This window comes from Alligator mississippiensis, chromosome 10 (assembly GCF_030867095.1).
Source record: "Alligator mississippiensis isolate rAllMis1 chromosome 10, rAllMis1, whole genome shotgun sequence".
Classification (NCBI taxonomy): domain Eukaryota; kingdom Metazoa; phylum Chordata; order Crocodylia; family Alligatoridae; genus Alligator; species Alligator mississippiensis.
In genome coordinates this window covers 33,343,825-33,369,977 of record NC_081833.1, presented here as the reverse complement: position 1 = coordinate 33,369,977, position 26,153 = coordinate 33,343,825, and the positions used below count along the sequence as shown (strand labels likewise).

At 51.3% G+C, this 26,153-nt stretch overlaps 1 protein-coding gene across 2 annotated transcripts; it reads right to left on the bottom strand.

Annotated features, from left to right (window-relative positions):
- Positions 1–7,036: 7,036 nt before the first annotated feature.
- On the bottom strand, positions 7,037–22,364 carry LOC106737542 (2'-5'-oligoadenylate synthase 3). Of its 2 annotated transcripts, XM_059713623.1 has the most exons (6): positions 21,998–22,361; positions 12,968–13,250; positions 12,212–12,387; positions 11,557–11,807; positions 10,316–10,463; positions 7,037–9,045 (listed from the first exon to the last, which is right to left on the bottom strand). In XM_059713623.1, exons 1-6 carry the CDS (start codon positions 22,175–22,177, stop codon positions 8,872–8,874), a joined length of 1,212 nt encoding a protein of 403 aa, XP_059569606.1. In that variant the 5' UTR covers positions 22,178–22,361; the 3' UTR covers positions 7,037–8,871. The 2 variants fall into 2 exon arrangements, with proteins under 2 accessions (XP_059569606.1, XP_059569607.1); XM_059713624.1 differs by lacking the exon at positions 10,316–10,463 and having other exon boundaries at positions 21,998–22,364.
- Between the last annotated feature and the right edge of the window lie 3,789 nt (positions 22,365–26,153).

Sequence of the window (26,153 nt, the reverse complement as noted above, 5' to 3'; positions counted from 1 at the left end):
CAAAAAGGGGAGGAAGAAGGACCCGGGCAACTATAGGCCAGTCAGTCTCACCTCCATCCTTGGCAAAGTCTTTGAAAAAATTATCAAGGCTCACATTTGTGAGAGCCCGGCAGGACAAATTATGCTGAGGGGAAACCAGCACGGGTTCGTGGCAGGCAGATCGTGCCTGACCAATCTAGTTTCTTTTTATGACCAGGTTACGAAACGCCTGGACACAGGAGGAGGGGTGGATGTCGTATACTTAGACTTCAGGAAGGCCTTCGATACGGTATCCCACCCCATACTGGTGAACAAGTTAAGAGGCTGTGACTTGGATGACTACATAGTCCGGTGGGTGGCGAATTGGCTGGAGGGTCGCACCCAGAGAGTCGTGGTGGATGGGACAATTTCAACCTGGAAGGGTGTGGGCAGTGGGGTCCCGCAGGGCTCGGTCCTTGGACCGATACTCTTCAATGTCTTCATCAGTGACTTGGACGAGGGAGTCAAATGTACTCTGTCCAAGTTTGCAGATGACACAAAGCTATGGGGAGATGTGGACATGCCGGAGGGCAGGGAACAGCTGCAAGCAGACCTGGATAGGTTGGACAAGTGGGCAGAAAACAACAGAATGCAGTTCAACAAGGAGAAATGCAAAGTGCTGCACCTAGGGAAGAAAAATGTCCAGCACACCTACAGCCTAGGGAATGACCTGCTGGGTGGCACGGAAGAGGAAAGGGATCTTGGAGTCCTAGTGGACTCCAAGATGAACATGAGTCGGAAGTGTGATGAAGCCATCAAAAAAGCCAATGGCACTTTATCGTGCATCAGCAGATGCATGATGAATAGATCCAAGGAGGTGATACTTCCCCTCTATCGGGCGCTGGTCAGACCGCAGTTGGAGTACTGCGTGCAATTCTGGGCGCTGCACTTCAAAAGGGATGTGGATAACCTGGAGAGGGTCCAGAGAAGGGCCACTCGTATGGTTAAGGGCCTACAGACCAAGCCCTACGGGGAGAGACTAGAGAAACTGGATCTTTTCAGCCTCCGCAAGAGAAGGTTGAGAGGCGACCTTGTGGCTGCCTATAAGTTCATCACGGGGGCACAGAAGGGAATTGGTGAGTATTTATTCACCAAGGCGCCCCCAGGGGTTACAAGAAATAATGGCCACAAGCTAGCAGAGAGCAGATTTAGATTGGACATTAGGAAGAACTTCTTCACAGTTAGAGTGGCCAGGGTCTGGAACGGGCTCCCAAGGGAGGTGGTGCTCTCCCCTACCCTGGGGGTCTTCAAGAGGAGGTTAGATGAGTATCTAGCTGGGGTCATCTAGACCCAGCATTCTTTCCTGCTTATGCAGGGGGTCGGACTCGATGATCTATTGAGGTCCCTTCCGACCCTAACATCTATGAATCTATGAAACTTATCATGGTCCCTGGGTACCTGTGAGCAGACATCCCCTGATCTGAGGTGCACAGCCTCTCGGTACAGTGCATGTTATCTCTGAAGTGTTACAAATTCTACAAAGAGCCTCTCTCCTCTGGCTCCGCAGGCCGAGAAGCTGCATACAGGGGGAGAAGCGCCAACCACTGCCAGGAATGCACCTCCAAGGACGCCACCACTGTCAGCTGGTGCCCTCCACATGTGCCACCTCTGCCAGTGGTGCATGCAGGACTACACCCTCCTGCTGGACTGGCTGGTTACAGTGGCAGAGGAGCAGCTCGCAGACTCATGGGCCTGGTAAGCACAGGTCCTGGAGTGGGAGAGGGCAGTGCCTTCCAGGATAGGCTACTCACCCTTGAAGGGAGGCACAGTGACCTCCTTGAGAGGATGCTTGAGGCCCAGGAGCGAGAGGCCACTGTGGTGGCCCAGGCAGTAGAGGCAAGGGAGAACTGCTAGACACCATCCTGTTCTTGGCAGTCCCCTTCGTGCCACCTGCAGCCCAGCATCAAGCCCCTCAACAGGATTGGGACAAGGTCCCGCGCCTCCTGCAGCAGCCAGGCTCCCCTGCCTCTGCTCCTGAGCCAGGTCCCCCGATGGCCTGGCCCCCCCACCTGGGCCACTCCCCGCCACTCATCCAGGCACCAGGTGGGTCCTGAGGAGGAGCTGCCCCCAGTGGGGCCAGCACCGCATGTGGGTTCTGCTGGCCCTGACCCTGTGATGGAGGAGGAGGAGCAGGATGTGCAGCCTGGACAGCAGCTGCTCTTACCTTTGGCCTTGCCCCCAGCCTGCTAGCCTCACATCCATACCCACAGGTATGGCCAGAGGCCAGGGTGCTGGGCGCCTCTCCCAGGGATCTGTCCTGTCAGCACCTCCACCACACTGTTCCCTCCCCTGTCCCCCAGGAGAGCACATACCACACTGCTGCAGAGGGGAAGAGCAGGGCACGGATCTGCCTATGCCCATTGGGAGCCAATCTGCTCTTGAGGGTGCACATGTAAATGCTTTCCTGGGGAAGGCTTACTGCACTTTATTTTATTGCACAGTTAGCCTAAACTGCATTAATAGCACATGTAGATGCACCCAGTAAGAATTGCTTCTATAAGCATGTCTTCCTGTCATGATGTGGTGGTCTTGTAGCAGACACTGGCCACATGTACAAAAGACACTGACTGCACAGTAGCCTGATATGGCAACAACAATGACATGACCGCAAGAGAAGGTTGAGAGGCGACCTTGTGGCTGCCTATAAGTTCATCACGGGGGCACAGAAGGGAATTGGTGAGGTTTTATTCACCAAGGTGCCCCCAGGGGTTACAAGAAATAATGGCCATAAGCTAGCAGAGAGCAGATTTAGACTGGACATTAGGAAGAACTTCTTCACAGTTCGAGTGGCCAAGGTCTGGAATGGGCTCCCAAGGGAGGTGGTGCTCTCCCCTACCCTGGGGGTCTTCAAGAGGAGGTTAGATGAGTATCTAGCTGGGGTCATCTAGACCCAGCACTCTTTCCTGCCTATGCAGGGGGTCGGACTCGATGATCTATTGAGGTCCCTTCCGACCCTAGCATCTATGAATCTATGAATCTATGACACTACTGTACAGTAGTATTAGGCTCTTGCAGTCAGCATCACAAGACATTCGCCAGTGCTACTGCGCAGTAACTCGGGTGATTGAGCAGTCATTTAGTACTTTTTATACAAGTACTAAATGACTGTGCAGTAACAAATACACAGTCAGTGTCTCATGTAGACGCGGTCACTGACTAGTAAAACACATAATAGGTTATCTATTCTATGACAGATATGACATAAGCATCCTTCAAGATTATTTAGTTCTGATTGTTAGTGACTCAAGTCACTCAGTTTGGCCCCAGGTCAGCTTCCCTGTTAGGGAAGATAGGATGGATGGCTACCCTCAAGGCAGCTAGGAGCCAAGCCAAGATGGAGGCCATTGCCTCTAGGACTTTTAGTCTTTATGGTGGTCTCAAATCTCTGTTTAGGCAAGGACAGAGTTGAAAGTGTTTCTTATCATCAGGGATCCTACATTACTCTGATTTTAAAAAATCCCCAATTTTCGGTTAAAAAAAAGTAAACCCAAATCCACATTTTTCCATGATTAAAATGAAACATCACTATATATATAAGTGGTGTTTCATTTAAATTTTGAAAAAATGTGGATTTGGCGTTACTTTTTTATTTAACCAAAAATTGGGATTTTTTTTTTTTAAATCAAAGAAAACCAAGATCCCTGCTGATTGCTTCCCAGTTATGTGGGACCAGGAACTGGGACTTAGATAGCTTGTGAGTCTGCACCTCACACTGAAAGAAATTAAGACAGGATATGATAACAGTCTCCAAATATGTGAAGGGCTGCCAAAAAGAAGAGGGAGAACATCTTTTCTCTGTGATTGCAGAGTAAGAGTTAACCATGGCAAAGTCTGAATGGAGAGTCCTAGGTCACAGGTTTAGCAGAATGGAAGATGAGGTCAGGTCTAGGACAGCGTTTCTCAGTCCACAGGTTGCGACCCAAGAGTGGGTCACAAGAATATATGAAAGGGTCGCAAACAAATTTTTAAAATGGATCATATTTTGCATAGATTTTTGAAAAAATGGATGCTGCTTGTGCTTCACCATATGTTAATGCTGTGCTTGCTAAAAAAAAGGATCTAGGTTTTCTGTTTGCTGCAGAAAAACACAGATTTTCTCCTTTGAAGGTGAGAAACATGGGAAACCATGGGTTTTCCCTTGCAGGTGGACAGAGTTCCAGCCTACAAGGAGCTGGAGGACGATGATCAGGCATGGGGTGCTACATGCATGTGCGAGTGCACACATGCCCATGAGAGAGAAGTAGTGTGGAGAACAGCTCCCACAGCTTCCTGCAGGTAAGTCTGTGGGGTGGGGTGGGATGTGGGGCATAGAAATGTGTCAGGAGGGCAGGGAGGCACAGGCAACATGCTGGGGGACATGGTGGGGCATGTGTCCCACCCCGCTCAGATTTGTGAGCTGACAGCAGGCACGGGGCTGCAGTCTGGCTGGACCAGCATGGGCAGGAATCACCTCCTCAGCCCAGCAGATGGGACGCAGCACAGGAGGGCAGAGTAGGATGGCAAGTCTCATTGCTGCTGTTGGGACCCCAACGCCAGCTGCACTATGAACAGTGTGCAGAGTAACAGATGGGGGGACCCATGCTGCCCTCACCTCCTCCTGCTGCCAGCCGCTCATGAGCCAGGCTGCGGCTCTACCCCACTACCATGGCTCAGCCACTGCTGCCACCTTCCAAGGAATGAGGAAAAAACCCCAAAATCTGACACCTCTAGCAACAAGGGAGGAAAAAAATCCTTCGTGGCCACATGTGGTAACCTGCAAAGCCCATAGGTAGAGGAAAAAACAAACACTCTACTCTGCAAGTCAGGGACTGCAAATGCAACTCCCCACATCAGACACCCTACCCCCTCCATAAATCTCTCTCAGCTCCTTTAATCTTCTTATGTGAGAAACCAGTTGTGGAGCGTCACCACTCTGCTGCTGAGCATAGTTCTCTCCAATTTCCTCCTTCTCTGGTCTCCAGAGATCTTCTCATGAACTCCCTGTGATCCATATACGGGGGGCTCCTGAGCTGCTAATTGTTTCAGCATTTTTGACTGGGGTGTACTGGTGCTCCTGTTTGGACAAAAAAAGCCTGTAGGTTCTGGGGTTAGAAGGTTTTGCTCCTCCACTCAGCGTCTGACCAACTGCTACATCTGGAATCAAAAAGGAATGTTATCCCGCAGTCAAATCAGCATAGACTGTGGGTTTTTTTCCTTTGTAGCAGAGAGCATGGTCCTATTCCTTAGATATGGAGTGTATTTGAACAAACTACTTCCAGTCCTTGCAGCAGCAGGTTATTGGCACTGCCTTTGTCTCTCTGCTTTACCTGTAGCAGGTTAGGATATTCTTGGTTTTTTGAGTCATTGGGCCTGGTAGTTGTGTTCATGCATTTTTTAAAATAGGTTAAATCAGAACTATCCAACTGGCAGCCCGTCAACTTCATGCATTCCATCAAGGGTTAATGTGCAGCTCTCACCTGGCCACTGCTCCCCACCACTCCCTCCATACCAGCTGGAGTCTCCAAGCTCCCACCTCCCTCCTTCAATTGATACGTCGGATCTTAATTCCAGGGGCAGTGCAGAGAACTAAGGGTAAGTCCAGGGCTGTCCCTGCAGGGAGCAAAAAGGATCATGTTGGTATGCAGGGGAGTGGGGGGATACACCTGCATGTAGGTGGGGGATCATGTCTGCATGGTGCAGCAGTAAGGCGGCTCCCCATGCAGGCAGACATTGTAGCATGGGGGTATTGAGCCTGTGCCCCCACATGCAGCGGTGCGGAGGTTTGCTCGAGTGCACCACTGGGAGGGAAGCATCTGCACAGTGCACCTGGTGCAGCCCCTAGTCCTATCTGACCTTGTGGTTTCATCAGGGTAGAGGACTGGTGCTGATTCTGATGCTTGGAGGTCCAGCATGGAGTTTTCACCAGGACTGGTGACTGGTGCACTGACCTGGTAAAGGGAGACATCTCCCAGGCCAAGTACATCACTGTGTTTCAGGGCAGGAGCACTGATGAGGCTACTGGCAAGGCTGTGGCCATTGAGATGCTGCTGGACAGCCTGAGGGTGGAGAGATGCATAGTGGACTCTCATCACCTGGAGAGCATCCAGGAAGCTTTTTGTGTCATCCACGCAACCTTCAGGGAATCTGCCTTCTTCAGCCTCTATTGTACAACTCTCCCTTTTCTCCACCCCCCCAGCCATCGATCAACAGTACCATAAGCTGGATCAGGGGTACTCATGTATCCTCCTCACATAGCTCACCTTTGCCAAATGTACACCCCACTCCCTAGACCAGGACTTCACCATGGACACTATTATCCTGGCTAGGCGGCTGGTCATAGCTACCAACAGCAAGCCTAACCAGGCTTTCACCATGGCAGGGGCTACCAGTAGCAATCCCATCAAACCACAACCCATTCCAAAGGAGGCCCTCCATAGCAGCATCTCTCCCCCACACACATGTGCAAGCCTACCCACACCACCACTTAACACCCTCTACATCACAAGGATATGACCAGCATTACCACTAAACACCATACCTACTAATGCCACTTTCCACTTCCTGAGCTCTCAAGCTTAGCACTTCCCCCTCTCGGAAACCAGAACTCTGGTCAGTAGGCATAGGTACTGTCCCAGCCACAGCCAGACATGGCTTTAGCCAGCAGTTCTGTGCCCACACCCATCCTGCTCTGGCTCCAGGAACCATAGCCCTTAGACCTGCTTGGGCTCCAGTTCCTGAGCCTTGACTTTCACAGAAAAATCCAGAAGTTGGGGCCTGGAGCAGCTGCCTTCCACATAAGGCATTCTGGGCCACTTCTCATCCAGAAAAAGTTCAGTACCCTGGAACTCTAGCCCCTTCAAAGAAACCCCCTATATACCTCCTTGGGCACTTGATGAAGTCCTTGTCCTGAGGAGTGGGGCAGTTTGAGTGCATATCACCCCATTCCCATTTCCAGACTCCCAGTTACACAGGTCTCCCAGTTCTTTCCCCTCGTTTACTTAAACATTTTTTCTGAGTTCACTTAATAAAGCAATAACAGTTTTGACTATCTTCATCATTTAATAAAAGCTTTGGTTTGTTTACCAGCCATACTTGTGTTCTCTGTTTCACTCCTCATTTGCTTGTGCCCTCCCAGCCCTCCACTCCACCCCACCCCCCAGCCCCGCCAAGGAAAGTCACCGAGGAGCCACATTCCCTCTGCTTAGGACTACGGAGAGTTTGCCACCTTGACTTTGGAAATATTGTGCAGGATGCAGCATGATACAACTACCCAGGGCAGACAGCCCTCATTGGCATCCAGGTGTGCTTCAACTGCTTTCCACTGTGGCTTGAAGTGCCTTCCATGATCAAGCCAGTAGTTGAGCAATTTCTTCCTGGCATGCATGTGCCCAGTGAAAGGCTTCATAAGCCAGGGTAAGAATGGGCATGCCAAGGCCCTGAAGAGCAGTGGGGGGCAGTCATTCACTTCAGCTGCAGGCAAATTTCCCCCAGGGGGCAGAATGGAGTTGGGAAAAAACCCTGAAGTTGTACACCTTGACTGACCAAGCTGGCATTGATGTGTAAACCCTTTTAGTTGATGCACTCTAAGCCATGAGGGGCAGGGCCCAGGATGATGATGCAGATAACGTGCTACATTTCAAGGAGGTACTTTTGTAGAGATCTCATTACGGTGGCTTACACTTCAGGGACAAGGCATGCCAGCTGGCATACAAACTGGAAATGGCACTGAGTGAGCACAGACAGGCCTTGACTCTCCATCTTGAGCAAAACCGCACAAGCAGGCCCTCCCTGTGCTGTGGATCACAGGGCAAAGAGAATGAAGTCCTCCAAGTAGGAAGACTTCATGTAGGAATGGACTCCAAGTAGGAGTCCAGTCCAGGCTCTGCATGCTGAGAGTGTAACTAGCATGCCACTGAGACTACTGAATGTTCGTGTCCGTGTCCACACAGCCACACTGCATCATCAAAAGCACAGAACACTGCTGTGCTCCCAACCTTCTGCACCCTGCCTTAAGGACATTTTTGGTCGATGGATATCCCCTGGCATTGCAAGGAATGGTGGGAGTTTGAGATCAAATGCTTAGGATTCCCTTTGCTCTGTCAGGCCATTTCCAAATGCCATCCTGAGGATGAGGCACAAAGTGATAGAGTTCTTAAGTTTTAGGACAGGACAAACCCTTCTGCTGTAGTGAGAAGGGTGCAGCAGCAGGTATGCTCAGCAGACAAAGATTCACATAAATCTATGGGCCTGCTTCAGGCAAATTATAAAGAGATATGGGAGCCCACCAGCCCAGCACAGGCAGGTACATTAGATATGTGCCTTGCAGCAGATAGAAATGCTGATGAAAGTGGAGGGTAGGGTATCAATCGTTCTGTCTCTACAGGGGACAGAACAAGAAGTAGTGGGCTTAAATTGCATTAAGGGAATTAAAAGTTACTTAGGAAGACCTTTCCACTCATAAGCAGGGAGAGGTTTGGGAATCTCTTGCAGCGTAGGTTCTTTAAAAAAGATGCTAGACAAAGATGGTTCTGACAGGATGATTCTACCCAGAGCAGTGGGCTGGACTAGATTACCTCCTAAAGTCCTTCCAGCATTATTGTCCTATGGCTTTCTATGGATGATAGGGATACTGAGGTTTATCAGGGAGTCCCATCCACTTATGACAGAGATGCAGTGATTGTGCCCTATTCTTGCAAGAGAGCTATAGCACCTAGTCACATCCTTACAGAGAGGAGACTTACCCAGCTTAGGGTAGCTTGAATAATAGGACTGGACACCCCAGGAATTCCACCTCCCCCAAAAGCCTACCTTCCACATTCCCTTCGGCCTGACAGTTGGCTTAATTGCCAAAAGGCTCATAAGGAAAGGGTCCTCTCAGAGTATGCTGCAAAAGGAGGGTTGCTTTTCCAACTCTTGTGGGGCCAAGGCAGGGATGCTGTAGGAAGAGACCAGCACAGGCTGAAGTTCTGCAGCTTTCTGTTTTCGTGCTTCATGCTTAGCCACAGAGCGAACACAGACTCCCTTGCTCCCTTTGAGGGTTTGTTCAGGCTGCAACAGGAACAGACAGTCAGTGAAGAGAAGTCAAGAGTCAGCCATGCATCCCTTCTGCCCAGGGATTCAAGGACCAGCAGGAGCAGGTAGCACTCAGGCACCGAGGTCATTTCTTAGTCTGTACAGCATTAATGACTACATTTTTGGGAGGCATACAGAAGGGTAGATAGACCCTAGCCAGACCGGAGAATACCTGACCATGGAGGGAAACCGCCATCCCAGGCATCTGCCACCTCCTGATGAAACTGTCATGGGGTAAATAAATCCAGACCCTACAGTGCCCAGTCCTGGGCCTGCAGTTTGGCAGTACCCAGTTCCTAAGAACTCACCCTTCCCCTGCAATATTAGAGGTCTCTGGGGATGTAGGAGCTGCCAGAGTATGTGAACATAGCTATACAAGTAAGGAAGAGGGGAGATTTGCTGACCCTAGGAGTAGAGAGGAGGGCCAATGCTCGTCTCAGCAGCTGTCTCTTTCTAGGGGGCCCTGTAATGGGACTGTCCTCTGAAGGCAACTGTGGCGTCCCCTCACAGCCACCTGACGCCCATACTCCCACTCTGGTTTGTCAGAGTATTGCCTTGCCACAGCTTGATGCAACAGATAGCTAGGAAACTACCCTCAAAAAAACAGACCTTGGCATTAGGTGCCTTGCTCTGCCCTGGTCATCGCTGGGCTGCCTTGTTCTGGCCTCATCTTTTGCTTCTGTTCCTGGAGCAAGGTGTAATAGTCTGTCCAATTGGCCTCAGACAAGTTTCTCTACATATGCAGGGTCCACTTACACTGGCTGCCCTTCTCTGGGGTTCACTCCATCTCTAGAGCTTCCCCACTGGCTGAACTCTTCACCAGGGAGCTCTTCTCCCCACAACACCCAGGGCCAGAGTAACCTCGCTGTCTCAGGAGCAGAGCTCATAATCTCTTGGGCTCCAGCCTTTCTGTTCACCTCATCCCTGCTTCTCAGAACCAGACACAGGGGGTTTCTATCATCCAACCTGCAGATTTGCCTCTCTGCAGCCTGTATCCCTACAAGCAGGCTCACAACTCCAGCTCTCTGTAAGCTACCACTCTGTACTGACTTACAGCCCCTTAGCTCTCCTGCCAAGCCCAACTCTCAGTAACAAGGGTTGGGACCTGTTGCAAGCCCAGAGAACCCGACTCAGATATGACTTTGGTGTCATCTTCAGTGAAGGAACAATTTACCCCAAACCCAGTGGCACCCTCCCAGCTAGATGGCTTGGCCCATTTTAGTTTCTTGATTAATCCTTCCCTCACCGAGACATCCCAAGGCTGCACAGGAACTCCATAGGTATCCACGCAGCAGCGCTGGATACAGCAGAACTTGGCCTCCTCTGCAATTAGGTCCCAACGGCACCCCTCCCCTACAATCCCTGTCGGATCTGCCGGGTCCAGGATGAGGGGCCTGAAATTCAAGGAGACAGGAAAAGGTATAGCGTTGACTCTGCCTGAGGCTCAGGGCACTAGAGCCTAGCCAGGCATCTTGTTGCCCCATCCCTACCTCTGGTCCTTTGGTGGGGATGTGGTCTTCCCCAAAGCCCAAGGTCTCTGAGATTCACCACTTGACAGGAAGTAGGTCAGCCGCAGGTCACTCCCACACCTGGACCCTGCAAGAGACCTTTCCATGCCTCCTCCAGAAGCTAATTTGGGGCCCCTTCTTTCTGCCTCCTCCACTGCAACCTAGAGCCCTTCCTCTGGTCTGCTTTTGCAGCACTACCAATTTTATAATGACAGGATTTTACCAGTTACCCTAGGGTGATGCAAACTCCAGCCCTGGCTCCAGTGCCAGCTGCCCAGCAGCTATTATGGGCTCTCTTCCACATCTGCCCGCCTCCGGGGGAAGAGCAGCCAGTTAGGGTCTGCTCTAAGGTGCAAGTCTCTCTACATATGTAGGGTCCACTCACACTGGCTGCCCTTCTCTGGGGCTTGCTCCCTCTCTAGAGCTTCCACTGGTGCCTGGGACAAGCAATGAAAACCCAGACCTGGTGAGCGCAATGAAATTCACGTCCTCTGAAAGGGCTGCACTTAAAAGGCAGATGCCTCGGGCTTTCCTTGCAGCCCAGGTTAACGGCCTGGCATGAGGAGAAAGGGCAAGCACATACAGTCTGATTTAAAGCAACCATGCCCCTTCGGTTCAGATTTGTACTCTCTGGACCATGAAGGGTAGGAGAGATCCAAAGGACCTTGGAACTGTCCCAGTGTCAGATCCTCCCCTGCCTGGCACATTGTTTCCAACCTGTAACAGATGATCCCAGAGGGACCCCAACTGCCAAGAAGCAAGAACACTAGCATATGCCCTCTGCCCTGCACTCTCTTCTCCAGTTCAGATTGGACAAGCTGGAACCATGCACTAATGCTGGTTTCATGGTCCCATCTGGTCCTCCCAGCCTAGACTGGCAGCATGGCAGTATCTGGGGCATGGAAAAGAGATGCCAGGGAGGGAAATGCCTGGATGCACACGGCAGGTTGGGATGCACAGAGAGGGGGAAGAAACTGACCTGCGTTTTCTGAGTTGGGATTGCAGGTACTGTCCCAGGGCCTCATCCTCAAAGCCATAATTTATGGTCCAAAAGACACAGAGTTGTTCGTACTGCTGGATCAGCTCCAGCACCGTCCGAAAGCCCTTGGCCATGCTGAAGTCTGTCTCTCCACTCCCCTTCTCCCAGGTATAGATAGTCAGGAGCTCCAGGGCATACTGGGGTGGCAGGGACTCTCCCTGTCTCAGCTGCGCTTTGTAAGGACGGACATACTGAAATGGAAAAGAGGGGAAAAGATAAGACAAAGACAGAGCAAAACATTGATCCAGTGCCTGAACCTTCCCTGAAATCTACTCAGTAAAGATGACAGGGGCTGAGAGACAGAGCAGCTGGGGCTAGAGCATGGAGGGCCTCCTGCAACAGGGTCTGTCGATGCCAGACCCGATACAAAGTCCTGCTCTCTCTCAGGACTGCCCTAGCAGTGCTGCCTGGGTCAGGCAAGAACCTTTTGGAGCCAGCTCTATTTTGCCAACTGACTCCATTCACCAATTGGAGACTCAAAAGGAAAAACACTGAGGGAAGCACTTTTCAAGCTAGTAAAGTGGGGGAGGGTGTAGGGAAAGGCAGCCTTGATTCCCCTCCAAAGGCTCAAGGGAGTCTGGCCTGCCTGTAATACCTTTTTGTACCAGTGTTTCACCAAGCGAATCAGGCTTTTGACTTTGGTGGGACGATCCATGACAAAATCCCGCTGCAGCTCAGTGAAGCAGGTAGAGAATTCACCGCCCCGGGAGCAGCTGCCTATCAGGTCCAGGTATACATCAGGGCTGGGCTTGTAACCAGAAACATGCTGGCCTGTCAAGGAATACAAATGCAGGAAGACACATACAGATCACTACCTGTGCAGAGAAGCGTTTTTGCATCTCCACTTGAGTAGGGTGTGGGATTTGCTGTGAAAACCCAGATGAAGGAACACAATGGGACCCCATCTGGGTCTGTTCAAAACAGAGGTCTGGGGTGGGGACTAGATGATTGCTGACATGAGAGGCTGTGGATACTGCCACAGATTTAGGGCATTGGGTGCAACGTCGGTCTCACACAAATACCCATCCAACCTCTCCTGGAGCTCACATAACATTTAAGCTGCTATAGGAGGAATGGCCCCAAGGAGAGGGGATCCATATCCATTTTAGAGCACTGTACTGTGGCAGGAAAAAAGGACAAGGTTGTGGAACCAAGTGTCTAAAGGTAAAGGAACTACTGGTGAAGACTGATGCCCCTGACACAGTAAATGCTGTTCTCAGGTCAGAACCCATGCTCTCCCCCGCACAGCTCCAGCAGAAAAACAGCATGCCTGGCCTTTGGCAATGATCTGAGAGCAGGCTTCCAGTCAGAGGCATGCATCCCTGGTGGAGTGCATGGCAGCTAGTCTTACCCAGGGGATCATAAGCCGGCAGCACATCAAAATCTATGGATTCTTCTAGCATTCTGGATCGCAGCTGGAAGCTCAACACTCGGGGGTTCTCCCACCTGGACACCTCAATGATCACCTCAAAGCGCTTCTCCTGCTGGCATTTTTCCAGCATCCTCCTGATCTCCCAGATGATCTCTGTGCGGTTCTCCTCCTGGTCCTTGTACCCTTTGAAGCAGCTGAGAAATACTACGAGGTCAGCATCAGATCTGCCTCGGAGAGCAGTGCCTTTGCCTGATGAGCCACCCTACAGAGGATAAGACAGTTACTCCCTGCAACACTTGGGACATGCCTGCCCCTCTCCTCCCAATGGAAAGACATCCCATGTGGGCCTAAGCTCTAAGGAATGCAGAATCCACCTCATCTGCAGGCCACTTCCTCCCATAATTACCATACTGTTAAAATGCGCATCTTACTTTCAGCCTGAATTTCTCGATCTTCAACTTCCAGTCATTGGATCTCATTCTCTCTTTTTCTCCAAGATTAAAACACTGTTTTAATCCTACCAGAAATCTCTCCCCATGTAGATTTTTGTGGCTCTGATGGAGCCACCTGTTAACATTCTCTCCAAGAAACGTACTAGCCTGAGCTTCTAAAGATCCTTACCATAGTGAGGTTTTCCAAGACACAAATCAATCATATATTGAATTTGTGGACCCTTTCCACATTACAATGTGGACACCAGAGTCAGTGAACTCAGAATTCCCATCCCACTGGAAATTCTGAAATAAAAAAAAACTTTCTGAATCATATTTCAAGGACAAGACTTCCACACTTGCTACAGAGCAGAAGTTCAATAACGTCATTTTGCAGAGTCAAAATAACAATTCTTTACATCTTTTTTAACTTTTCTGAGTGTCCTCCAGCTGCCAACTCCCCAGCTCCCTGAGCTGCCCACCTGGCTGAGAGCCAGGCACTGTGCCTACATCTCTCTGGCTGGCCAGCTCCCGGGCTGAATTCTCTCTCACTTTCCCACATCTACCAGGTTGCTCAGTTCTTTCTAAGCAAGAATCCTAATTCTTTTAATCCGTCCTTATAAATCATGTTTCCCATCCTCTAATCATTGCTGTTACTGATGGATTGCAAACACACTGGAGGACAGGATAGGTGGACAACAAAAATGATGAAGGGTGTAGAAGGCAAGTCATATAAAGAGAGGTTGAAGGAAATAGGCATATTCAGCTCATGGAAAGGGCAATTAAAAGAGGACATGATAGCAGTCTTCAAATATCAGAAAGGCTGCCACAAAGAAGAGGGAAAACACCATTTCTCTTTTACTGCAGAGAGCAGGATGTGAAACAAAAGCTTGAAGTTGCAGCTTGGACTCTGTGGGGAGGGGTGTTGCCTTCCTCTAGTCTAGCAGGAGGCATAGCCCTCTTCCTTGGATCTCATGAGTGTACTTTAACAACCCTTGCAGCAGCAGGATGCTGGTTGCTGCTGTTCCACTACTTTACATGTGGCAGGCCAGGGTGTTACACCTTGTGTCTGTCTTTCAGGGTTGACTGTATTTTTATGAATAGGTTAGTATGGCTGGATAGAGATCATCCTACCTGTAGGAGGGAATTGGGCTAGATAATGTCTAGAGGCCCCTTCTAGCCCTCCTTATCTATCACTGTGACCCTAAAGCCAAGCTCAAGAGCTAGGCAGGATTCAATGAAGATAGATAGCATGAGCACAGAAATATGCCTAATAACAAGAATAGCTAACATACTCGCACTGCCTAGATAGGAAAGGTGTAGCTAACTTCTGGACGGCAAAGGTTGGCTCCTCCCAACTTCCCAATGGGGCACTTCATTTTTATAACAAGGTTCCTTGCTAATTTGGTATTTACAAAATTAATCTTGTTTCTAAGGGGTGTCTTGCCTTTTAAGAGGGCTCACATGAATGAGAAAACAGCAACTGTGAAAATTGCTGGCACTCTCTTTTCTAAAATTTGTAACTTGTTGGCACCATATCTGGAGTATATGTCAGTTGTCATGTTTGGGGTATTATACCTGGTGTTCCAGACAGAAAAACTACAACTCTTCATAAACCACAGCAATTTGTGATAATTAGTTTAATTGCAAGTGATTTTTATATTAGAATTAGGTGACTTCTGCAAAATGATTTGTGCAACAGCTCTGCTCTTAGCAAAGAAAAAAAGTTTTGCTTCCACAAGACAAATTAACTCATACTAAAACCTAAAGCAAGCCTGAGGTCTCACACCGGGACCTTACATCCTAATCTTCCATTGTTCCAAGACTTGTTAAAAATCAAAACACATGGTTCAGATTACTCCTCAATCAATTATTTTAATACTTTAATGTTTATATTGAATTCTGCTCTGCTAGTGTTTTCTTCATCTGAGGAAACTGCCCCTCTTCATGCATCAGGCAAATATGCTGCATTAGGGCCTTGTCTAGGCTCTACCAGCACGTGACAAACGAAATTCCATCAGCATCATTTGCACCTAGGCCACCACCAAGCTCCTGTCCTTTGGCAGCCCTCGCTGCTGGTCCCTCCACCCCTTCCACAGCCAGAGATCTCAGCCTCCCCCTTGCTTTCTTGCATCTTGTATTTATGTTTTCTGCATTTACATAGATGGTATGTTGCTAGTTAAAACATGTCACCAGTCCCAATCAGTTGAACAGAAAGCATGCGACACGCAAATTTATCAATCAGAATTCACTAAAACAAAGGTCTTGTCATTGCAGGTATAAAGTAGTTGAGGTAATGGTACAATATTGGTGAGCTTTTTGTATGTTTCCACAAACTTGGTGATACTGAGAGCTGATGTTGCTATGTTGGGCTTTTAGAATTCATAAATGTAGGATAAGGAGACACATCAGCAAGTGAAGAAGAGTTCTCCAAAGCTCTTAGGAAGGGAAGTGCACCAAACCATGTTGCTACTGTACGAATGTGTTAGAAATAGAGGTGCACTGACACATCGGTCTGATATCAGATTGGGACTGATATAAAGAAAATGTAGTATAGCAGTAATTGGCCATATCAGGCCAATAATTTGGTCAATAAATGGCCCATCGCAGCAGAGACGGCAGGGAGCACAGCCCAGTAGCGTAGAGAGCTGCCTCCTGCTCGTAAGTCTGATGTGGTGGAAGGGGAGGGAAGGGGCATGTGGGGCAGATCAAGGCCCCCATGGGGAGGGAGGCGTGGAGCTGGGGCAGGGGCAGGGGCTGCCCAGCCAGGGTGGGATGGGTGCAGGATGGAGCAGCAGCTTGTCTAGGGGATGTGGGGGTGGGGGCCGACTCCCCCTGCCACATGTTGCTTGGCCAGGAACTGATCTGGAAAGGGGCTACAGGGGTGAGCTGCAGCCACAAATTCGCCATAGCCCCTCTCCGCCGGGAAGAGCTTGGTGCAGCCCCGGCCCCAGCCCACCCCACGCAGATCCAGGGGCACATGCCACCTACCGCCCCCGCCCATGCCCTCCCAGACGAGTGGTGGCAGCAGTGGTGGGAGCTGCTGGACGAGCAAGCGAATGCCAGAGGAGCCACTGGACCAGCAGCTCCTGGTCAAGCGGCATGTGGCAGTGGGAGCCACTCCCCACCCTCCCCGCATCCCTCGGACAAGCCGCTGCTTCATCCCGTGCCCGCCTGCTCTGGCTGGGCAGCCCCATGCCTTCCTACCCGCGGGCCCTTGACCCATGCCACGCCCCTCCACTTCCCGCTCCTGCCACACCAGACTTACCAGCTGGAGGCAGCTCTCCATGCTGCTGGGCTAGTATCAGAAATCGGATCGGTATTGGCGGACATGCCTCCTTACAAATTGGCTATTGGTATCGGCTGCAAAAATCTCTATCAGCACACCCCTAGTTAGAAGCAATATCTGCAAGGATACACACAGATACTTAAACACATACCAAAGCCTCACTCTCAGGGAATTAAGAATGCTGTACTGGTGCTGATGTATGTCAGGTTGGGTTCACCTACTACCATAACCTACAGTAGATGGTACTGCCTGCGACTGTTAATGCCGAGTGCCGGTTAAATAACCTGGCAACCTCTAGGGTGTCAATGGCCTTTGCAGAAGACCACCTTAGGGGGATATTAGTCTTACTCCTGGTGGAGGAAAATGCCACCAAAACATTGTGGCACCAAAGTCCACTCCATGGTAGGGTAGACTGGGCTCTTTAACCCAGGTCAAGGTGGTCATAGCTTTGATGAAAAACACAGGTGTGGGTAAAAGCAAAAGATTCCAGACAGGAGTCACTCCCTGGATGTTTTCAATGAACTCTTTAGAATAAAAGTGCTTCTGAATACAGTGCTCTGTAGTGGGTCTACACGATACTGTAGACTCATAGATTCATAGATGTTAGGGTCGGAAGGGACCTCAATAGAACATCAAGTCCGACCCCCTGCATAGGCAGGAAAGAGTGCTGGGTCTAGATGACCCCAGCTAGATGCATATCCAACCTCCTCTTGAAGACCCCCAGGGTAGGGGAGAGCACCACCTCCCTTGGGAGCCCGTTCCAGACCTTGGCCACTCGAACTGTGAAGAAGTTCTTCCTAATGTCCAATCTAAATCTGCTCTCTGCTAGCTTGTGGCCATTATTTCTTGTAACCCCTGGGGGCGCCTTGGTGAATAAATACTCACCAATTCCCTTCTGTGCCCCCGTGATGAACTTATAGGCAGCCACAAGGTCGCCTCTCAACCTTCTCTTGCGGAGGCTGAAAAGATCCAGTTTCTCTAGTCTCTCCCCGTAGGGCTTGGTCTGTAGGCCCTTAACCATACGAGTGGCCCTTCTCTGGACCCTCTCCAGGTTATCCACATCCCTTTTGAAGTGCAGCGCCCAGAATTGCACGCAGTACTCCAACTGCGGTCTGACCAGCGCCCGATAGAGGGGAAGTATCACCTCCTTGGATCTATTCATCATGCATCTGCTGATGCACGATAAAGTGCCATTGGCTTTTTTGATGGCTTCATCACACTTCCGACTCATGTTCATCTTGGAGTCCACTAGGACTCCAAGATCCCTTTCCTCTTCCGTGCCACCCAGCAGGTCATTCCCTAGGCTGTAGGTGTGCTGGACATTTTTCTTCCCTAGGTGCAGCACTTTGCATTTCTCCTTGTTGAACTGCATTCTGTTGTTTTCTGCCCACTTGTCCAACCTATCCAGGTCTGCTTGCAGCTGTTCCCTGCCCTCCGGCATGTCCACATCTCCCCATAGCTTTGTGTCATCTGCAAACTTGGACAGAGTACATTTGACTCCCTCGTCCAAGTCACTGATGAAGACATTGAAGAGTATCGGTCCAAGGACCGAGCCCTGCGGGACCCCACTGCACACACCCTTCCAGGTCGAAACTGACCCATCCACCACAACTCTCTGGGTGTGACCCTCTAGCCAATTCGCCACCCACCAGACTGTGTAGTCATCCAAGTCACAGCCTCTTAACTTGTTCACCAGTATGGTGTGGGATACTGTATCGAAGGCCTTCCTGAAGTCTAAGTACACGACATCCACCCCTCCTCCTGTATCCAGGCTTTTCGTAACCTGGTCATAAAGAGACCAGATTGGTCAGGCATGATCTGCCTGCTACGAACCCGTGCTGGTTTCCCCTCAGCATAATTTGACCTGCCGGGCTCTCGCAAATGTGAGCCTTGATAATTTTTTCAAAGATTTTGCCGAGGATGGAGGTGAGATTGACTGGCCTATAGTTGCCCAGGTCCTCCTTCCTCCCCTTCTTGAAAATGGGGACCACATTGGCCCTTTTCCAATCCTCCGGGACTTGGCCCATGCGCCACGAGCGTTCAAATATTCCTGCCAGTGGCTGTGCAATGATGTCGGCCAGTGCCTTCAGCACCCTCGGATGGAGCTCATCCGGGCCTGCCGACTTAAAGGCATCCAGTTCTTCCAATTGACTCTGCACCATCTCAGGGTCTACGCATGGAAGTCTGGCGCCTTGCTGCTGCCTCTCTACAACCCCAGTCAGAGACTTGTCGTGCCCCTCACTTAGGAACACTGAGGCAAAGAACTCGTTGAGGAGTTCAGCCTTGTCCCCTCTGTCCGTCACCAATTGTTTCTGCCCATTTAGCAGGGGTCCTATTCCTCCCTGGGCCTTCCTTTTACTCCCTATATATCTAAAAAACAATTTCTTGTTGTCCTTTACATGGGATGCCATCCTTAGCTCCATAACTCCATGACAGTACTATTGTACTAGAGTGAAAACAGCTGGAAAAAATCCCAGAGCCTACAACCAATACGGGGCAGAATCTAAAAGGTTCCATGGCAACCCGAAGAGGACAAGCAGAAGCCCCTGGCAGGATAGAGGAGTGATGGATACCCACAGTGGTGTGGTGGAGTGACAGAGACCCCCCATGGAGCAACAGGGTGGTGTGGAGGGGCAGCATAGACCACCCCCAGTGGAACAACCAGCAGAGTGGCAGCTGCCCCCCAGTGATATGGAGCAGCAGAGACCCCCTGAAACTATGGAGGAGAGGTGGAGACCCCCTCAGTGGCATGGAGGAGTGGCAGAGACCCCCAGAAGCATGGAGTGATGGATACTCCCAGCAGAGCTACTGAGACCCCCAGTGAAGCAACAGAGATTCCCCATGGCACCATGGAGGAGTAGAGGAGACCCCTCCCCCCTTCCAGTGGCATGGATGAGTGGTGTAGACCCCCCAGCAGCATGGAAGAGTGGTGGAGACCCCTAGCAGAGTAACGGAGACCCCCTGGCCCCATGGAAGAGCAATGGAGACCCCACAGTGGTCTAGAGGAATGGCAGAGACCCCCATCAGAGCAACATGGAACCCCGCCCCCCCCACCAGCACCATGGAATAGTGATAGAGACCCCCCAGCAGCAAGGAAGGGTGACAGAGACCCCCAGCAGAGCAACAGAGCCCCCTGGAGGTGGCATCCACAGCAGCACTTCCTGGCATCAAACTCTAGCAACACTCTCCAGAATCAAGTCATAGTAACTTCTGTGTGGCCCTCACTAGCCAGCTCTTGCTACTTTGGCTGTCATAGGTGGTAGAAGCCCAGGAGAAGAGCAGCAACCCTTGCACAGAGGGGGACATGGACAAATGACATGACCAATGGACCAATGCAGCATGGCTCAATGAACCAATGGCATGACCAAAGGCCCAATGGCATGACCAATGGGCTAATGCAGCAATAGTTAGATGGGAAGGTTTGGAAAGGGGTGATCCTGCCTCAGGCAGAGGGGTGGACTAGGTGACCTCTAGGGGTCCCTTCCCGCCCCACTTCCCTATGATTCAATAAGTCTATGAGCCCCTGGCAGCAGGGAGTAACAGAGCCTCTGGGGTGGTCCTCCCTACCCAGAGCATGCTACTAAACTGGTGCAGGTAGTAAGAGTCCCTGGGCGGTAGCCCTGGGTGAGACTTCCTTCTGAAGTGATTGGGCCAGGAGGGAGCTCCCCAGGTTGGTTTGACTGTGACTGATCAGTTTTGAGCTAGTTAAAGGTTAGTTAGGTTAGGTTAGAGGTGTTACTTAGGGAGTACCACTGTCCCCCCTTTCCCTTGTAATAAACTTGTTTTAACTTAACATTTGCTAGTGAGTGAGCAGATTTCTTTAAATTACCACACCCAGTTTCAAGTTACTTTACCAGGTTTCTGGGCGGTGGTTGGAGGTAAATGTGAAAAGCTGATGACAAATCCCTAGGGGTGTCTATACATGTGGGGGGGGAGGGGCCCACACTAGTTAGAATGGCTCTCAGAGCCATTCTAGTTAAAGCGCCCACCATGTCACGTGTATTTAGCATCCTGCACTTCAGAATGGCAGAAGGGATGCTTTAAACACAGCTTGTTCGATGAGCTTTAGTTAAAGTGCCACCGCTGCCATTTTGAAATGCAGGAACAGCAAATACACCTGACACAGAGGCTTCTGCAGCACACTAATTATCATGCTTCAGCAGACTGGCAGCAGACTCAATTAACTGAGTCTGCTCTGACATGCGCTAAATACCATATAGAGGAGCAGAGGTCTATCATGTGTCGAGGTGCCCTATATTTGCATGCAGCCGTTCTTCCTGCCATCCAGTGCCTGTTAGAATAGCAACATAGAGATCTTAAAGGTGGGGTGTCAATTGGCAGGCTCACACTCAAAAATGAAGCATTGGGTTGAGCAGGGACATGCCCGTGTTTCTTCAGGAGGCTCCCCTGGTAGTGGGGACATGTTTTGGGATGATTCAAAGAGGATTTTGCCCCATGATCCCAGTGGAAAGGCAGTTCCTAATTGGTAGCAATGTAAATAGTACACAGGGATGGGGAGTAAATTAGAGCCTGGCAGAGCAAAAGTGCACTTTGGACCAGGCAAAACTCTAGTCACAGATGTCCAAGTGAGTCCCCCAGTGCCACAGAGGCATGGTGTGGGGTGGCCCAAGAAGTATTTCCAGACATAAACCCAGCCCAAATGCCAGTTCCTTATTCAAACCATTATACTTAGTACTGTGTCTGGGGTGTTGTCAGTCAGTAGCCTGGCACAGCCAAGCTGGGTTTTGGGCAGGGCAGGACTCTAGTCCGGGGTGTCCCGGAGAGTCCCCCGGTGCCACAGAGGTTTGCCGTGGGGTGGCCCAAACAGGATTTCCAGCCATCGTTCCAGCCCAAATGCTAGTTCCTTATTCGAGCCACTATACGTAGTGCAGCGGACATGGGGGTGGCAGCCCCGCACGGCCAAACCGCGCTTTGGGCCGGAGGGGACCGTGGTCAGGGCTCTCTGGGACAATCCTGCCGTGACATCGGCAGGCAGTTCGTGGTGGCCCAAAAAGTATTTTGCCCCATCATCCCATCCTAATCTGACCTTCATTTAGGGCTCTGTGCTTGATGCCGGGTATTATTTACATATGAATGAGTACATATGCACAGCTAATGAACTTCTCTCTCTTCAGGGCGTGCAATTCATTAATGGCAAGCGTTCAGCGGGTCTAGATTAGGTCCGAGGACGGAAGCGGGAAGAAGGAAGTGGGAATGCTCGACCACGTCCAAGTCAGGGCGACCCCGCGCTCCGGCAGGCGGCACCTGCCCCGCCCGCGCCGCGCTCACCTTGACCACCTTGAGCACGCGGGGCCGCGGCGGCGGGCGGGCGGCGAAGCACTGCTCCCGCAGGAACGCGCACACCTCGTGCACGGCGCGGCCCACCTGGCCCAGGAAGGCGGCGTCGGGCTGCAGGCTGTCCTGGATCAGCCGGTCCAGCCTCGACGAGGCCGTCTCGTACAGGGCCATGGCCGTGGGGCGCCGGCTCCCGGCTCGCTTTCGTTTCCTGGCCCCGGGCGGCCCCTGCCCGCAGCCCTCGGGCGGGCGCTCCTCAAGCCCGGCTCCAGCGAGCGCCCCGAGGGGACGGGCGGGCGGGGGCGGGGGCGGGGGACTTCGCTGCCCGAGCCCGCTCCGAGCAGCCGGGCTCCCAGCAAGCCCCGCGGGGTCTGAGCCCGCTGCCTGGCGATCAGGCGCCGCCCGGGGAGGCGCTAGCCTTGCTGAGCCGGAGGGGCAGGGCTTGCAGCCGACAGCCGCGGGGAGGACACGGCCCGCCCCGCTCCGCAGAGCACTCTCCTGCCACAGAAAGCAGCTTCCAGCCAAAGCAGCGCTGGTAGCCAGAGCCCACTGGGCCAGTCACGGTAGCGCGGTCCCCCGTGTTGTTTTAACCGCAGTCTATCTGTACAGGGCACCGCTCCATGAGGCTTTTCCTTTCCCAGACTCTTCAAAGGCCAAATGCATTTCAACCCTCTGGAGGGCTCCTTGGGAAGAAGCTCTTCTGGCACCAGAGGATTTCTTCAGCCTATTGAACAAAGACAGACCCGTGGTGTCACGGTTTGGCCCCTCTGTGGCACGGTTCTGGGCTCTTCTTAGGAAAGCAGCAAACCCCGGTGCCTGCAATTGCGCCAGTGGCAGTCACTTTGCAGCCTACGCCTGGGGAGATGTGACTTCTGCCCTGTTTCTGGTGCTGCACATAAATCCTAGGGGCTGTCACATGGCTCTTCCATTAAAAAGCGGCACCGGGCTGGATTCTGGATGTACATGGGGGACCGACTACTTCAATCCAGAGCCTTACTTTCTGGAAGTTGTCTCTTTGCTCCTCACTCCAGGCCAGATACTGTCTCCTGACAACCAACTCCTGAGTCTTGGCTTTCCTTTGGTGATTGCTCACATCCCAGTCCCTTGAAAGAAAGGCACAGCCACCTGTTCCAGACCCCTCGCTAATGATTCCAGTGGATCCCTTTGTCCTGTTCCTGATCCCCCTAGCTCAGTGTTTCTCAACCTTTTAAGTAGCAAGTACCCCCTAACTTCTGAAAATTTTAATAAGTACCCCAACATTCAATTTTCCAGGGGAGTTTATATAGGCAGTCCTCACCTTACAACGTTTTGCACTTACGTTTATAAATTGACACTGTTTCAACTTTCTGACATCAGTCTCGGCTTTACAACACCTGATCCAATGCGACGCCACACCAGCGAACAAGTTCTCTGCGTCGCTCATCTCCCTGGAGAACATCTGTCCAAACTTCCTTGGACACTTCCTTTAAGAAAGCAGACGAGACTCCAGAAAACCCTGCAGCCAAGACTCCTGAGAAGACTCCAGCCAAGAACCCTTCAAAAAGTCCAGCAAACTCACCTCAAAGAAGTCCTTCCAAATCAATATGATTGCTATTTGCAATATAAATACATTAATGTAGCTCTATTAGTTATCTATAATTGATTGAGTACAAAATTCTGGGGTATTTTTGGTGAAAATAGGCTATCAGGCCTTGGTTCAGGAACCAATCCTCCGTTTATAACATTGTTTCTTATGAGAAAATTGGTTCTGAGTTGCAAAGTTTTGACTTAAAATGCGGTTTTCAGGAACCAATTGTGTCCTAAGTCCAAGGACTGCTTGTATTTACAGACTAATGTATGCTATATGTTGGAAGAAGGGCTGTATATATAAGGCTGTTATATTATACATCTGAGCTGGTGTGGACAGGGTTGCCACCTTTTACACCAGGGGTGCACAACTCATGTATATACCTGGGCTAGAGGTGATGTTGCCCAAAGCTAGGAGGGCTGAACCCAGTGCCGTACAAAACGCGGCATGCCAAATTATTACTGGGGAATTTAAAGCGCTGCGCAATGCGCAGCACACCAAAATTTTGCCATAGTTTTGAGAGGAAAAGAGGGTGAGAGAGAGAGGAAAAGGTGAGAGAGAGCGCGAGCGTTGAGGTACCCGCGTACCCCCTGCCTGTGTCTTGCATACCCTCAGGGGTATGCATACCACAGGTTGAGAAACTATGCCCTAGCTCATGGCTCTGTCTTGGTGACTACCCATGTCTTGGTCCCTCAGCCTCCTGGCATCAGGTGCCTCCTGACCTGTGTGCTCCTGATCCCATTCCTTAATGTAGACCCAGGTTTGCACATCTCATCTGGCACAGGGAATTCACATGATCTTAGCCTATAAAAGACTGGGAAGCATAATGCCTAACCAGTACATATTGCTTAGAGCTCTGTGCTAAAAAATAGGAGATGTAGGTTCAAACCCTGCAGGGTGAGGGCTGAGAACTGGACTCCTGCTTCTTGGGCCAGTTCCTTAATTACTAATAAGGCTCTTGGGCTAAATACATGGGAAGACCTAAAATGTATTTTCAAAGGCAGCAGTTCCAGGGTGGCAGTGGCACAAGTAGGGCAGGGCAATGGGGCAGCCACCCCACCACAGCCTTACAATCTCACTGGCAGTGCAGCAGCCACCAGAAGAGGCCATTGCCCGTGTATGGCTGCTGCCCCAGATGCCTGGCTGCATTGGTTCACCTCTGCACAGCTGTGTTGGTGACACAATGGTATATAAAATGAATCAAGATTTTGACCCGTGGGATTGAAAGGAATGTGGTATTAACTCTGTGCTTAGTGCCTTTCTAATGCTTGCGTTCTGGGTTAAAGTGTATATGTCCTGACAGTTTGGGTTGCCAGCCCCATATTCAGCAAAAGGGGAAACCCCTGTGTGTGAAAGAGAAGCCACGTGACTGGAAGGGGTGGTGCTTCAGAGCATATAAACCCAGTGCCTGAAGTAGGGGAACAGTCTGGCCCTGGGTGGTGCAGGGAGAGGGGCTCCTGGGGAAGATGGCATCAGGAAACAGGTCCACAAGCACCCAAGCTACCTGAGAGACTAGAAGAAGGCTAAGGAGGAAATATGGCTTGTGCTGTGTCATTGACCTGGGGTGGGGATGAATTTTAGTTTGGAAGTGGTTCACTTACACCTGTGTTTAACTTTTACTGGAGGGCCAGGTTGTGGCAACAGGGATGGTATGGAGACCACAGGGGTGCCTGTGGGAGAACCCAGCATATAGCCCTGTAAGGGTCAGGCAGAGCCAGCCTTAGGTAAAATGGTGCCTTGGGCAAACTTTTGGTGCTCCTCCCCTTTCCCCCATATTTTGGTGCCCTGCCAAAGTCAGCACTACTGCTTCAGGCAGAGGTGGGTGGGTAGGGGCATGGGGCATAGTCCTGCAGGCAGGCAGAGCAGCATGGTGTGCCTGGCAGGCAGACACAGCTGTTGCTGTGTGGGAACAAAGCAGGTAGAGTGGAGCAGGCACCCCCTTTCCCCCCATGTGCCTGGCCAAGCTCCTCCTGAACCACAGCTGGGTGCAGCCAGGCTGGGCTGAGCACCGTTCCTCCTGCCCGGGGAGGGGATCAGCTGGGATGGGTCAGGGGAAAAGTGCGGTTGTGAGCACAGGTTGCTCATATGTGTATGCATGTGTATGTTTGGTGCCTCCTGACCATGGCACCTTGGGCAGTTGCCCACATCACCCACCCTTAAAACCGTCTGGTCAGGGAGCTCAGGGTGGGTCAGAGGAGGCGGCTGTGCAAAGTGAAAACAGCCTTGCTCAGGTCAGAAACCCCAGGGAGCTATCACAGAGACAGGGCCAGGGGCCTGGAGGAAATGAGTGAGAGACAGGGCTGGGGCCCAGGAGCCAAGGTCCAAGGCAGTGGACCGAGGCTGAGGGGCACAGCCAGAGAAAAAAGACCAAAGCCAGGAAGGCCTGGACAAAGTTTTGAGGCCTGAGGGCCAAGTGCTGAGTCAAGGCCAGGAGAGTCCATCCAGATTGATACTGAGTAACACCTGTAAGGCATTGGCATGGCTGTGGGGGTGGCAGGAGGCCACAATTACTGCCCGTAGGGCAACTTGTGCCTTGAGGCTTGGAAAGGGCCAGGAGGGCCATGAAAGGCCAGGAGGACCCTG